We start from the raw sequence: 15,158 nt of genomic DNA, 5'->3' as shown, positions 1-15,158 counted from the left end.
GGTTGCCGTTCAGAACTGAAGCAGAGTCCTGTCTGACTCAAAACAATAACTCTGTTTCTGTCTTGGCAAATGCTGCCAGATCTGCTGAGTTTCTGCAGCATTCTGTCTTTTCATTTGAGATTTCCAGCATCTGCAGTATTTCGCTTTCTTACTGTTATAAATACACCTCCTTTGGCTTGGACAGTCCCTTGGGATCAAGGGTTTCACCCAGGATCAATAGGGTCTGGTAAGGTTCATAAGTCCAATTTGGCATAGTTGGTGATTAAAGGTAAACTGGTTATCTGGAGGGTTAAGCTCTCCCTATAATCCAATACTTGGATTTCTCCCCTGCACGTTCCTGTCATATTTGTTACCTTCCCGAATGTACTTTCTGGTCGCAACCCAGGACCTCCCATGAGAAGGCAGGTAAATGTTGACCTTTTCAGGGATACATGGAGTGGGAACAGGACCACCAAATATAGTTTCATAGGAAAAGGCTTACTGTCACAATTTAACGGCTTTTAATGAGACTTTGCCAATGTCTGTCATATTATAAGAATGTATAGTGAGTAAATATAATTTCCCTGCTCCTCTTTGATTTAGTGTTTCTGTGCGTTACCAAAAAAGAAATTATTACTGGGAAAATATACAGAAATAATTATTTATTCTCAGTTCATAGTCCAGCATTTTAAAGGTTTTTTTTATGGGATTGTGGAGTATCTAAAAGAAAGGAAAGTTGTTGGTGGAAAAGGATTATTTCATTTTGTTGTTTCTAACTACTGCTAAGCAATCTCAAATCAGGTAAAATAGGGCACTGTGGGTGCGCATTTGCCACAGAGTGCAGCAGTTCAGGGAGGTGGCTCCCCTTGAGTTTCTCAAGTGCCATTTTGGGTGGACAATGAATACTGGCCTTGCTGGAGATGTCCACATCCTTGACTGAAATAAAGGTTAACTGTAAAGTAATGCATCCTCTATTTTGTACCAGTAAAGTGCCTTATTCCCAAACCTAAAACCTATGGCTTAGGCGCTACATCCCAAAGTTGTTCATTTCATTTCCTCTAAACCTCATCTTTCAAGCTCCTTGGGTGGAATTAAATGCTGTCACACAGGCTGGAGGTGTTATTTAATCCGTAAGGAGGATGATGAGTAGATGTCTCACTACAATTGTGTATCTCTCCTCAGATTATGTCTGGATGACCTTCCTACCCAGCTGTTAGTGAGGTCCTCAAGATAAGCAATTAATGCAAATAACCTAAAGTCTCCATCCCACCCTGTTCGCACCATGGTAGGCAGACAGTCACCATCCAAATAGCCCGAACATCTGACCCTGTTATACTTGCTTGGGAAGTACAAAGTCTGAAGGGAATCCCCCATTGAAATGCACTTGGTGCCTGAACCAGAGACCCAGCATCAAGATATGGGGATGGTGAGAACCCCACACATGCCCTTGCTGCTGACACTCGTCGCTGTCCCTCAGACCTGAATCCCACACTCTGTGCCCCAGGGTAGGGAATCCAGTCCAGTGATATCAGATCATGGAAAAATGCCTGAGGGACTCCCCATACCAACATGGCTTCCCCAAAGGAGGTAATGTGAGGCTCCCATCAGCTCTCCAGCCAACGAGCAGGTTCTCTTTACCAGAGTTAATGCAGCCCACCCCTATTTGTCCATGTCTGTGAATTGCAATGCTAGCTGTCAGATGTTATTTTTATCTTTCACATTGTATCTTGGAGTTTTTTTGAGTTATACAACAAAGATCAATGTAAATTTCTTTACTATTTAAGAAGTTCTTCCTGACGTCTAGAATTTGCCTTCAACTCACTGGCATTTAGAGTCTACCTGAGCCTCTTATTATTGCACGTCCATCTCACCCTATCAACATATTCTGCTATTCCATACTTTGTGCGTTCATCCAGCTTCCTCTGCAGCGGTGATTCACCTTAACTATTCCATAAAGTAGCAAGCTCTTTATTCAAAGGTCAGGTTTTCCAGAAATCCTTTTTTAATTTGTGTCTGTTTTCCTTTACTGTTACATCAGCCACTGTGCGATGTCAGGTCAAAGATGGTGACAAGATTTGTTTGATGCTTGGTGCTGATGGGCCTGAGAATTGATGCTGAATATCTGCTCCTGTTTTAGAGTCTCTTGCTGTGTGTGACGGAGACTGGATTTGTACATATTGGGGGATGAGGAGTGCAAGCTGGGTTGGGGGTTTGGTAGGTAAGAAGCTAATTAAGGTGGAACTTGATTGAAGGACAATGGGTGTTCCTTATACCTTGCACTGTGACGAGAGAGATTCTGTAAATTTGTTCTCTTTTAAAAAGCTTTTTTTCACTGATCCAGATTTTACCTTGAAAACTTGGTTTGCAACTACCAAGGTTATGCACAGCCCCCAAAATAAAATTATTAAATTCCCATTGTCCAGCAAGCCCAAAGTCCTGTGTTTATTTTTTCTGAGCCTTCCTGGCAGCCAGCACTAACCAGTGTGACAAATTCATTTCCTAACTCTGCAAAATTTGAGTTGAGAGCTGGTGAAACCAGCACTGGTTACATTCAATATAAAGCAACTGAGTCACTTTGTTCTTTTCTAGAACATAGAACATAACAGCACAGTACAGGCCCTTCGGCCCTCGATGTTGTGCCGACCTGTCATACCGATCTCAAGCCCATCTAACCTACACTATTCCATGTATGTCCATATGCTTATCCAATGGCGACTTAAATGTACCCAAAGTTGGCGAATCTACTACCATTGCAGGCAAAGCGTTCCATTCCCTTACTACTCTCTGAGTAAAGAAACTACCTCTGTCATCTGTCCTATATCTTTCACCCCTCAATTTAAAGCTATGCCCCCTCGTGCTCGCCGTCACCATCCTAGGAAAAAGGCTCTCCCTATCCACCCTATCTAACCCTCTGATTGTTTTATATGTTTCAATTAAGTCACCTCTCAACCACCTTCTCTCTAATGAAAACAGCCTCAAGCCCCTCAGCCTTTCCTCGTAAGACCTTCCCTCCATACCAGGCAACATCCTAGTAAATCTCCTCTGCACCCTTTCCAAAGTTTCCACATCCTTCTTATAATGCAGTGACCAGAACTGTACACAATACTCCAAGTGCGGCCGCACCAGAGTTTTGTACAGCTTCACCATAACCTCTTGGTTCCGGAACTTGATCCCTCTATTAATAAAAGCTAAAACACTATGCCTTCTTAACAGCCCTGTCAACCTGGGTGGCAACTTTCAAGGATCTGTGTACGTGGACACCGAGATCTCTCTGCTCATCTACACTGCTAGGAATCTTACCATTAGCCCTGTACTTTGCCTTCTGGTTACTCCTACCAAAGTGCATCACCTCACGCTTGTCTGCATTAAACTCCATTTGCCACCTCTCAGCCTAGCTCTGCAGCTTATCTACGTCTCTCTGCAACCTACAGCATCCTTCGTCACTAACCACAACTCCAGCGACCTTAGTGTCGTCTGCAAATTTACTAACCCATCCTTCTACGCCCTCATCCAGGTCATTTATAAAAATGACAAACAGCAGTGGACCCAACACTGACCCTTGCGGTACACCACTAGTAACTGGTCTCCAGGATGAACATTTCCCATCAACGACCACCCTCTGTCTTCTTTCAGCAAGCCAATTTCCGACCCAAACTGCTATATCTCCCACAATTCTATTCCTCCGCATTTTGTACAATAGCCTATTGTGGGGAACCTTATCGAACGCTTTGCTGAAATCCATATACACCACATCGACCGGTTTACTCTCATCTACCTGTTTGGTCACCTTCTCAAAGAACTCAGTAAGGTTTGTGAGGCACGACCTTCCCTTCACAAAACCGTGCTGACTATCCCTAATCAATTTATTCTTTTCCAGATGATTATAAATCCTATCCCTTATAACCTTTTCCAACACTTTACCAAGTGTGAGGTGATGCACTTTGGTAGGAGTAACCAGAAGGCAAAGTACAGGGCTAATGGTAAGATTCTTAGTAGTGTAGATGAGCAGAGAGATCTCTGTGTCCATTCTGTTTTGCCTTTTTCTGTGTTCACTTAAAATTATACAAAAAACACTATCGTTCTGTTTCTCCCCAGAATTTACATTGGTCTGAAATAAGCTTTCTGGTTTTCAATATAATCCTGCAGATCTGCAACCCCTTCCGTAAACCCCTCAATGCTCTCTCTTCTCCCTTTTAAGGCATTTATTAAATCCTACCCCTCCAAACAAGACCAAGCTTTTGGTCACCTGTCCTAATATCATCATAAATTGTTCAATGTTGCATTTTGTTTGATCACATTCTATAAGGTACCTTAGGAAGCTTACCATGTTAAAGTTGGTTTCTAAATGTAATCTGTTCTTAAATTATACGAGGTGAGATCTGATTAAGAATGAGGTGGCTGTGTATACAGCACCTTATCCTAGCTTTTGATTATTTAGTATTTGACACGTTTCTGGTACCACAGCTCAGCAGTGCATGGTGTAAGTGTTAATTGAAGCTTATTGCTTCCAGCTGTACATTTGTTTTCATTGACTTTTACATGAGTTTGTTACAGTTGGCAAGCAAGATGATGTGCACTGTCAGAACTAATGGGAAATACTGTTTATCTTGGTCTTTGTTACTATACTGTAACATCAGTCACTGTGGGATGTCAGGTCAAAGATGGTGGCAAGATTTGTTTGATGCTTGGTGCTGGAGGCCTGAGAATTGATGATTTCAAATGCTGTACATCTCCTGTTTTAGAGTCTATTGCTGCATGTGATGGAGACTGTTTGTTTTTGTAGGGGTTTGTGTGGGGTGGTGGGGACTGCAAAGTGGATGGGACTTGTGAGGAAGGAAGCTGATCAAGGTGGCACTTGATTTATATCTTGTTTCCTGACAAGAGAGATTGTATAGATTTGTTCTGACTATTTTTAACATTGCACAAAGATTTGCAGTTTAAATTATTGTCAGAATAGAGTTGCATGGAGCTGAGGGGCATAAGAGAGTTGGAGAGAAATGTGGGCTAAAGTTTTTTAAGAGATGGTTTGGTGGGTAAAGGCAACCATTACAATATGATTTGTTTGCAGATCCCTAGCAGTTAATTTGCGTTTTCTTCATTAATTTCAAATTTCACTTTGGGTATATTTTCTTGGATCTAATTTCAAATACTATAACCATTATTCATGGGCTTGATGTGAGTTTTGTTTTAAATCATTCCATCTGGTCACTATTTCAGGACGGTGCGACCCTCCTTGTTGCCTCCTACCGGCCCACTTTCAGTATTTGTGAAAGGCTGCTCACGCAAATTCAAATAAGGAAGGACAGTTCTCTCAATCGTCATAATCTTTTTTGGGTAATGTGGATATTTGTATTGCAGAAACAGTATCCCTTGTCAATGTGAACCGCCAACACTTGGCTTCAATTAAATGACAAGGTCAGCAGCAATCATAGCACTTGAGCATGGCATTGTCGCCAAAGCATCTGCATACTTGTAAAAACTGAAAGATGTTGTAAATCTGGAACAAAAACAGAAGTGCCTGGAAAAGCTCAGTGAATTCTGAGGAAGAGTCACTCAACCCGAAACACAAACTCCGACTTCTATCCACAGATGCTGCCAGACCAGCTGAGCTTTTGCAGCAATTTCTGTTTTTGTACTGATATACTTGTAAATGATTCAAAGAGGAACAGTTGGACAGGCTACTTATGTCGGCACAATCATAAGAAGTAAAATCCGCTGGAGGTAGTTGTCCTACTAATTAATTTCGAGTTTGTAATGGAATGAACACCATCCCAATATTTACATAGCGATTTTAACATCATAAACTATCCCAAGATGCTTCAAAGGGGCATTATTAAGGAAAAAATATACACTGAGCCACATCAGACAATATTGGGCTTTTGGAAGGATCTTAAGGAAAGAATGTGAATGGAGAGCTTTGGGCCGGAATTCTAGAACTTTGGGCCACGCACTTGAAAGCATTGCCCCCAGTGGTGCAGTATTTCAGATCAGGAATTTTCAAGTGGTTGGAATCAGCAGCAACACCTCCAAGAGTTGTGGGGTTGCAGGAGATGGGGAAAAGAGCAACCATGAAGGGATTTGTAAATAAGAATGAGAATTTTTACATTGAGGTATTACTTGACTGGGAGCCACTGTAGGTGAATGAGGACAGGGCAGGTTTGAATACTGAAACAACTGACAGATTTTTGAATGACCTCCAATTTGCAGAGGGTGAAATGTGGCAGGCAAACCCAGACTTGCATTGGAATAATCAAGTCTAGAGATAACAAATGCATAGATGAAGATTTCAGCAGCTGATTAGCTAAGCCAGCAGCAAGTCGGATGATATTGTGAGGTGAATTAAGACAATAGGCATTGGAGTACTTAACAAATGATTGAATGCTACAATCGGAGGAACTTCGGGATGTTTGTGAATGAATTAAAGTGGGTTGAATGCCCATCCTTATTTGCAGGCATTGGTCAATGATATTTCACTAAGAATGAAAAAAAAGCAATGACAGTGCAGTGGTTAAGGTATTGGATTGGCAATTTGGAATTCAAAAACAGCAAATTGTGAAATAAATCTCGATTGTGTTCTGGTAAAATGTCTGCAACAGCAATTGGATTGCTGCCTGTGTAACTTAAGTCCTTCCAGTTGGAGCCCCCTCCAAATCTGTCTTAAATATGAGCCATGTTGCTGATTCTGAATGCCTGCTAAATGAGCCACTTAGATTTAAAATCAGTTGCTTCAAAAAACAAAAAAGCCCAAATCTCCAGAACAAAATGTTTTTAATATGAGCACCAGAAACATGCTGTGAAAAATGCAAGTGCACTGCATGGCCTGGTAATTAAAAAAACATTAAGGGTAGCAGGTGGACTTGACTATTCTGCAGTTACTAATGGATATGCCGAGCCTGTTGAAAATTAGCTCATTTGGGAGTCATTAACAACTGGACAAATAACATGATTGGTTAAAATTAAGTAAAATTAGTCATTTTACTTTGAACATCTGTAAGCCAGATGCCCAGTATATTGTTCCTGTTTGAAAAGATTGGGTCTAAATTAAATAAAGCTATTTGGAAACTAAGGGAAGTTCAGAGAAACGCATGGATCAACCTGCCTGTAAGGGTTGTGGGGGGGAGGGGTGTGACCTTTGGGAGATGTTGTAGTTGTAAAAATATATAGCTCTCCAATATGTGTTTAACGTCTGAAATATTTATCTACCATTTGATTATCACTGCAACTAGGTGGTCTTGCATTGTATTTTAAAGTTTTATAAGAATTGAATATACTTAAATGTATGTTTTGTTTAAAAAATGTCAATATACACATTAAGTACCTCCCTTAAGTGTTAAAGCTCTTTTGTATTAATGTGAAATGAATAAGTGGTTTAAAAAGTGCAGGCATTGTTTGATAGTCCCGTCTTACTATGCTCACATCTTGACTCAGTTGGCAGCTTACGAGTTTCCTGATCGTAGTAAGAATGGCACAGTAGGAAGCTAATCAGCCCATTAAGTCTGTGCCAGCTCTTGATAGAAAAAGCTAGCCAATCCCATATTCCCACTCTATCCCTGTGACACCGCACATTTAATTTCCTCAAAGCATCCGTTGATTTCCTTTTGAAACCATTGTGTAGTTCCAGATCATTGAGTCATAGTAGTGCAGAAAAAGGTCATTCAGCCCATCATGCCTGCACTGTGACAAAGTGTCCTCCCTCAACCCTATCCCCATATTTCCCATGACTAATACATATGGCCTGCACATCTTTGGACTGTGGAGGAGACCCACGCAGTCAATGGGGGAAATGTGCAAACTCCACACACAGTCAGCCAAGGCTGGAGTTGAACCTGGTTCTTTGTTGCTGAGAGGCAGCAATGCTAACCACTGAACCAGCGTGTTGCCTATTTACTGCATGAAAAAAATTTTAAGAATTGTTCCTCATGTCCCATCCCAATTCTTCTTTCTCATCCACAGCGCTTCTCAAAATGTTCAATTCATACCCTGCTAATCCTTGTACTACCAATGATGTGGAGGTACCAGTGTTGGTCTGGGGTAGCCGAAGTCAGAAGTCAAACAACACCAGGTTACAGTCTAACAGGTTTATTTGAAATGACAAGCTTTCAGAGCACTGCTCTTTCGTCAGGTGAAGGAACAGTGCTCCGAAAGTTTGTCATTTCAAATAAACCTGTTGGACTATAATCCCTGGTATCATGTGCCTTCTGACCTTGTGCTATCAACTAATGGGAACATCTTTTCTTTATCTACTTTAGCCAAACCTATCATAATCTTGTACACTCTGATCACCTCTGCCCTCAAACTCCTTTGTTCCAGGATAAGTATATAATGCTCTCTGTTGGATGGAGATTGTTGTGGGTTTGTGATTACTAACCTATTTGAAATAAGCACTTGAAAGCAGTAAAGTTAGAGACTCAGTTCTCTAGTTATCCAGAAAGTGCCTAGATCTCATAATGCACATAGCTCTTAAACATTTAAGATTGTACGAGGGCTGGACATGGCAGATGTTCAGCAGATGTTTCCACCAATGAGAGAATCTTGAACTTGGGAAATTAGTTACCGCATAAAGCGGGACACTAATTTAAAATTGAGATGCGAAGTAATTTATTCTCTACGAATGTCTGGAGTTCTCTGCTTCAGAAAGTTGTGGAGCTACATCACTGAAGATGTTTTAAGAGGAAATAGACAGCTGTTTGAAATGTCTAGTAATGTAAGGCAATGATGAGCTGGCACAAAAGAAGAGTAGGTGAGGTCTGGGGCTGAAAAGCCTGATCTTAAAGAATGGCAGTAAAGGCTTGAAGGGCTGGATGACCTACTCCTGGTTCCGTTTCTTATGTTTTTAACATTTAGATCAGATGACCAACTGGAAGTAGGCTACTTGCAATTTATTTTGATGTTACAGAGAGTTAGGTAATGAGGGTGCTGTTACAATTGAAGTTCTTGACATGAAGTACAATATGTGAGTTGATTTTATTTTAAATTTTACAAGCCATGGGCTTATTGGCTTGACTGTGACATTGTCAGCATTTCATTATCCTAACCAGTGTAATTACTGATGAGGCAGGCACAATTGTCATGGTGATGACTGGAAACTCTAATTGACCATTGCTGCAGAAATTATGTTTAAGTCAGTGCCTGAAATATTCTGCAGCGTACTAACTGTTCAGTTCCATTTCTCACTGCTCCCTGCCAGGGTCTTCAAAATTGCATGCATTCTGAAGATCTGAGTATATAATTGGGCAAAGTTACTGTGTACAAAACTGCTCGAAGAAACATTTTGCATTCTAATTCTGGTATCGTAACTGCATTGTAATAGTCTTGTTCTCTAATGTCAGTAATACTGGCTGATTTTCCAGATGCGCCAAGGAAAGAAGTTTTCTTTATGGCAATAATCGACATTTTAACTCACTATGATGCAAAGAAGAAAGCTGCCCATGCTGCCAAAACAGTCAAACATGGAGTAAGTATATGACCTGTGTCAATGAAATCTGAAAGCTTTGGGGGAGAGAATTCACTGAGAGGAGGTGGGAGCATTTTAAACCAGCAGAATATGAATTTTGTATTCATTCACAGATGTTACCACTATGTTGACAAAATGAAGAACGCTGCTCAGTATCTGGCCGTTGTTTATGACTGTTACTTTGGCTCAGTGGATACCACTCCTCACTCAGCAGGTTGTGGGTTCAAGTCCCGCGCCACATATGAGCATTTTATCTATGTGAAAACTTCAGAGCAAAACTGGCAGAGTTCTGCTCTATTTAAGATGTGCTGTCTTTCAGCTGAGGTGTCAATGTCAGGCTAATGACAAATGAGGAATATCTATGCAATTGTTGTTTATAGGAGCAGAGTTCAAATCCAATCCTTTTATATTGGGAAATACATTCAATGTCTTAGTTTTTCTTTTCTCTCTGCACTCTTCTGTCTCTCAGTTTTTCATTCACAACTTTCCTTTTGCATTCCTAGTTGCTGTTTTGCTCTCTGGCTCGTGCTCTCGCTGTCTCTCTCGCACAGTCCAGAGATGTGCAGACTAGGTGGATTGGCCATGCTAAATTGCTCAGTGTTCAGGGGTATGTGGGTTATATGGGGATGGGTTTGGGTGGGATGCTTCAAGGGGCAGTGTGGACTTGTTGGGCCGAAGGGCCTGTTTCCACACTGTAGGTAATCTAATCTTCCCACAGTCTAAATATGTGCGGGTTAGGCTCATTGGCCATGCCAAGTTGCCCATGGTGTCCATGGATGCGCAGACTAGGTGGATTAGCTATGGGAGATGTGGAGTTACAGAGATACAGTAGAGAGGTGAGTCTGGATAGGATGCTCTTCACTGCAGGGATTCTACACCACAATGTAGGGATTCTTTGAAGGAAAATCCTTAATGTACTACTTCTTTCTCACTGTATAGTGGGTGGGAACAGATCAGCCACAGTTACATAAAATTGCATAAAACTTGCAGCACAGGAATAGGTCATTTGGTCCATTTGATCTGTTCAGGCATTGTGCTCCACACGGGCCTCCTTTCAAAGTGCTTAATTCCATCCTATTAACATGTCCTTCTTTTCCATTCTCCCCCGTGGAGTTATCTAATTTTGCCTTAAATGCATCTCTCTGCCACACCAACAGCTCTGTCTCACTCTAAAAAATGACATTCCTCCTAAAGTCATCACTGGCTTTATTAGTGACTTTTGCTGAAGCTGATCATATAACTTGGTAAACTTCACCACTACATTTTATTCACTCTGTGAATTTGGCTGTTGCTAACAAGATAGCATTTATTACCCACACCTAATAGCGTTTACGACATGGTGGTTAACCACTTAGTAGGAGGGTTGCAGTCTCTGTAGGGCCATTACATTTCAACCTGTGAGATAGTAAGAACTGCCGATGTTATCTCAGACTCCAACACAGTGTGGAGCTGGAGGAACGCAGCAGGCCAGGCAGCATCAGAGGAACAGGAAAGTTGATGTTTCAGGTCGGGACCCTTCAGAAACACAGGAGAGTCTAACCAGGGACGGGGTGAGCTGTAGCTCCTGGCCGTGGCTAGGGACGCTGCACTGGACAATTGGTGGAACGCCAGATTCATGTTCGGACAAAGCCGCTGGGAACTTGGTTCAATTTTGAAATGGATTTGTTGCTGCTTCCATTGGCTTCCCGAAGGCTAAGGAGAATGTGACTTAATTTTCTTTTGGGAGGAGGGTAGAGGGAAATGCAATTAATTTAAGAAAAAATAGCTTTGGCACTTAGGGTAATTCATGTATTTCCATGTCCCTGTGTTGAAGCATCCAGTTGTGTCCTTGGGTCAAGTGAACGAAGGTGAGATTGGGAAGGGATAACAGTGTGGAGCTGGAGGAACACAGAGAAGGCCAGGCAGCATCAGAGGAACTGGAAAGCTGACGTTTCGGGTCAGGACCCTTCTTCAGAAAATCCGAACCCAGATTTCTGAAGAAGGGTCGCAACCTGAAACATCAGCTTTCCTGCTCCTCTGATGCTGCCTGGCCTGCTGTATTCCTCCAGCTCCACGCTGTTGTATCACAAACTGTTGTTTAGACATGCATATAAGCATATGTTTGGTGGGGTGTTCCTGGACTTCAACCCAATATGTATTCCATCGTGGATCCTGGAGGTGATGGTGTTCCCATTTACTGCTGCCCATGTTGTTCTAGGTGTTGTGGGTTTGGGAACTATTGTCTAATAACACTTGGTGACTTGATACAGTGTGTCATATGAATGGTAGACAGTGCAGCCAAAGTGTACTAATTGTGGAGAGAGTGGTTGATGCATACTCAGCTTGTGTATCAGGAATGACCACATTTGGGGAATCTTACCATCAATGCCATCAGGAGAGGAAACAACAATAAAACAATTCATTTTAACAGTATAATTTTGTAACTGCCCATTAGAGCAGCCCAGCCACGTCTTTCTTTGTTTCATCATGATTTTGTAATGCATATTTTTCTTCTAATGTTTTAAGTTTCACAGAATCACAAGCATTTCAAATTACTGTAGTTGGAAACTGCCAGCCAAATTATTTATTTCATTAGACAAAAAGGTTGATAAATGTACTGTTATTTTACACAAAAGTACACAATTGCTAATTTTAATAGCACATATCAGGTCAGATCAGCAATTTGTTCCTAATTTAGTGCATTACGTTATGAAGTGACTGTTGAGGGAGTCTGATCTGTTTTCGCAACTACTTTTAATGTAGTTATTTCCTTTCTCAAGTAAGGAGACCAAAACTGAACACAGTGCTTCAGATATAGTCTCATCAAGGACCTATACAGTTAAAGTAAAACTTCCCTACTTTTATATTCCATTCCCTTTCCAACGAACAACAGTGTTCCAATTTGTTGCCTTTACAAGTTAGTCCCTAACATGCATCTCAAATGAAACAACCTGGGCTATAGGTGAAATGCTTTTAAGTGGGATTAGGCTGGACGTCTCACTTTTCAGCCAACACAGACATGATGGTCCAGGTGACTTCTTTCTGTAATGAAAACCTCCTATGATTCTGTTCTATTATTATAAACATTCAAGATTAACAGTATCTAGATTGATAGGATGAACCAAAGCTAACGGCACAACTGAGTCAGCCACGAAGCGAATATTTTTATCTCCCTATTTTGGATGAGAAACTTCAAGAAAACTTTTCTCTTTTTCAATAACGGAGATGAGGAAAGATTGCATAAATTTTAAGCAATGTCAGGTGTGGATCAGATCAGGCTAATTTTGTTATTCTGTACACATTGGATTAGCATGTTTGGTACACATTGTCTAACCTCACTTGAAGAATACCAAAGGATTCTGACAAACTGTACACAGCATGAGTCAATTTCCTTTCAGGGTGCAGCTTGGGCATTAAATATTGTGGTGCGAGCTGGATGGGGGAAGCAGTTGTGGATCAATATCTTTGGGGACATGGTGAATAAATGATCAAACCTGTTTCACATTTCTGTTTCTACTAGTTATGGTTTCATGAAAAGGAAGCTGTGACCATTTTACCTTTCAATTTCTTCTCTTTGCTGGTTAAGGATTCATAGTTTCTTGAGCACTGACATCTTTTAGATTAATAGATAACAAAGTGCGGAGCTGGATGAACACAGCAGGCCAAGCAGCATCTCAGGAGCACAAAAGCTGACCTTTCGGGCTTAGACCCTTCATCAGGTTTTCTGTCAGCGTTTGTGCTCCTAAGATGCTGCTTGGCCTGCTGTGTTCATCCAGCTCCACACTTTGTTATCTCGGATTCAATGAATGACAGGTCACTAGGAAGCACAGAGGAATAGATGGATCTTGTGGAGGCTTGGCTACAGATCCCTCAAGGTGACAGATAACAAATTGTGCAGCTGGATGAACACAGCAGGCCAAGCAGCATCTCGGGAGCACAAAAGCTGATGTTTCGGGCCTAGACCCTTCATCAGAGGATTAGTTTAGATTAATGCCTTGTTTCCTTGTGTGTTGCAGGCTGGTGCCGAGATCTCCACCGTTAACCCCGAACAGTACTCAAAGCGTTTCTTGGAATTTATGTCTAACATCATAACATAGTGCCCCTGTAGACAACACATGACACGCACAACGAGACTACCAATGTGTAGCGAATGCAGGAACATGAAAACTGAGGACGCTGTAGTGGTGCGTGCAGTATTCGATGTGCAGAGACTAATCTCCAAAATTGCATCCTTTGGAAATAAAACAAAAACACAACAAAAAAAAATACTTGCTGGCAAACCTGCATTGCCTGAAATGTTGCATTGCTCTTGAAGTTTTCCCGGCCATGTATTATGAGTGTGTCTTTACTGGCGGCAGCTTCAATGGCACTCCGTTAGCCATGGTGAGACTTACTGTATAAATCTTAAAACCAGAAGGTGGGCACTTGAACGCAGTGAAGGACGATGGGCACTTTAACAATGGCAAGAATCACTTTTTTTTTAAAAAAAACAATTCATATTTTGTCCTAATGGAGCAAAGTCACGGTATTATTTGCGTGTATCTTTGTGACGCTGCACTCGTCCCAACCCTGGTTTCGCCATTGCCAGGCCTTTGCCACGCTGTTTCTCAAATGTTTTAAGTTGCCATATTGTCTAATCGCAAAAAAAGGACTTCAGCAACTTTATCAATAAACCAACGCAACTATATATAAGCTATTGTTCGTTAAGGGTGGGTGGGTAGGGGAGGGAGGGGACAATGTTTACTCGAGTGAAAATTTACAGTAGGATGCCACATATCCAGATTGAGTCTGCATCTGATTATGCAGTGTGCGGAACAGCCATCAATCCATCAGATGTGATTTGGGTAAATCATTTGGCTTTGTGGCATTCCTAATGTATTCTAAAAGTTTACTTTTATTTGTTACTCAACAGGAGGGCTCGCGTTTACTTTGTGAGCTACTTGGCTTTATAAAAGAGTACAGTCTGTAATTGTGCTTTAAGCTAATTATTTGGACAATGTGGCATTTTGTCTGCTAGGTCAATAGACATGAGTAAAAAAGTGATTTTTTTTTAAAAAGAGCTAACTCCTTTGTAAGGGACTTTTTAAAAGACTCAACTTCTCTCAACAAAGTATTGCTATTTGCTGTTGAATCTTGTTACAAAGAGGTAGCTGTGACAATAATGTTACTTGGTAGTGCTTTTGTAAAACTACCCGATTTGTCAATTTTTGAATCCTTAACAAGCCTGAAATATTATGAAAATGCTGTAGCAATATTTGTGCTGTTTTAAAAGAACATTCTGGGTATATGAAAACATGATTAAAGCAGGCAAGCATCAAATTTGAACCATTTAATTGTTGCTTGCAAGAACTATTAGAAGGAATTGATTGGCACTTTAACCCCTCAAATAACAATTTTGTGTATCGCTGTTATGTATAGCTTAACACATATTAAAGGAGGGATACTGCAGGTGAGATTAATCTGCATTTGGCAGTGACTAAGTGATCACTAATAGATATGTACATGCCTCCGATCAGTAAAGAGACTACAAATTAATGTATGAATCCTCACTAACTATTATTTTCTATGGATTGTTTTTAATACATAAATCTTCTGCACTAAAAGGACAGTGGACATTTTACCAAGTGATCAGTCAAGTTTGTAATTGAGAACAATAGACAGAGTGTTAGAGGTGTAAACTACATTATTTGAACAAACACCTGACATCCTTTGTTGGAACAAAATGTACAATTTAGTGCACTGTATG

The 15,158-nt window shown here is 41.0% G+C and overlaps 1 protein-coding gene across 4 annotated transcripts in view; it reads left to right on the top strand.

Moving 5' to 3' along the window:
* LOC125466287 (phosphatidylinositol 5-phosphate 4-kinase type-2 beta) overlaps positions 1–14,947 on the top strand; it is a 111,792-nt gene extending 96,845 nt beyond the window's left edge. For 2 of the 4 annotated variants that reach the window (XM_048560595.2, XM_048560597.2), the window contains 2 exons: positions 9,330–9,433; positions 13,429–14,947. In XM_048560595.2, coding sequence (XP_048416552.1) covers positions 9,330–9,433; positions 13,429–13,509 — 185 coding nt within the window. In that variant the 3' untranslated portion in view covers positions 13,510–14,947. Of the gene's footprint in view, positions 1–9,308; positions 9,434–13,428 lie in introns of all 4 variants that reach the window. The other 2 variants (XM_048560593.2, XM_048560596.2) reach the window with 1 other exon arrangement.
* The last annotated feature ends 211 nt before the right edge of the window (positions 14,948–15,158 follow it).

This window comes from Stegostoma tigrinum, chromosome 31 (assembly GCF_030684315.1).
Source record: "Stegostoma tigrinum isolate sSteTig4 chromosome 31, sSteTig4.hap1, whole genome shotgun sequence".
Lineage (NCBI taxonomy): Eukaryota > Metazoa > Chordata > Chondrichthyes > Orectolobiformes > Stegostomatidae > Stegostoma > Stegostoma tigrinum.
Note: the sequence above shows the minus strand (reverse complement) of the source record. Positions and strands in the feature narration are given on the sequence as shown.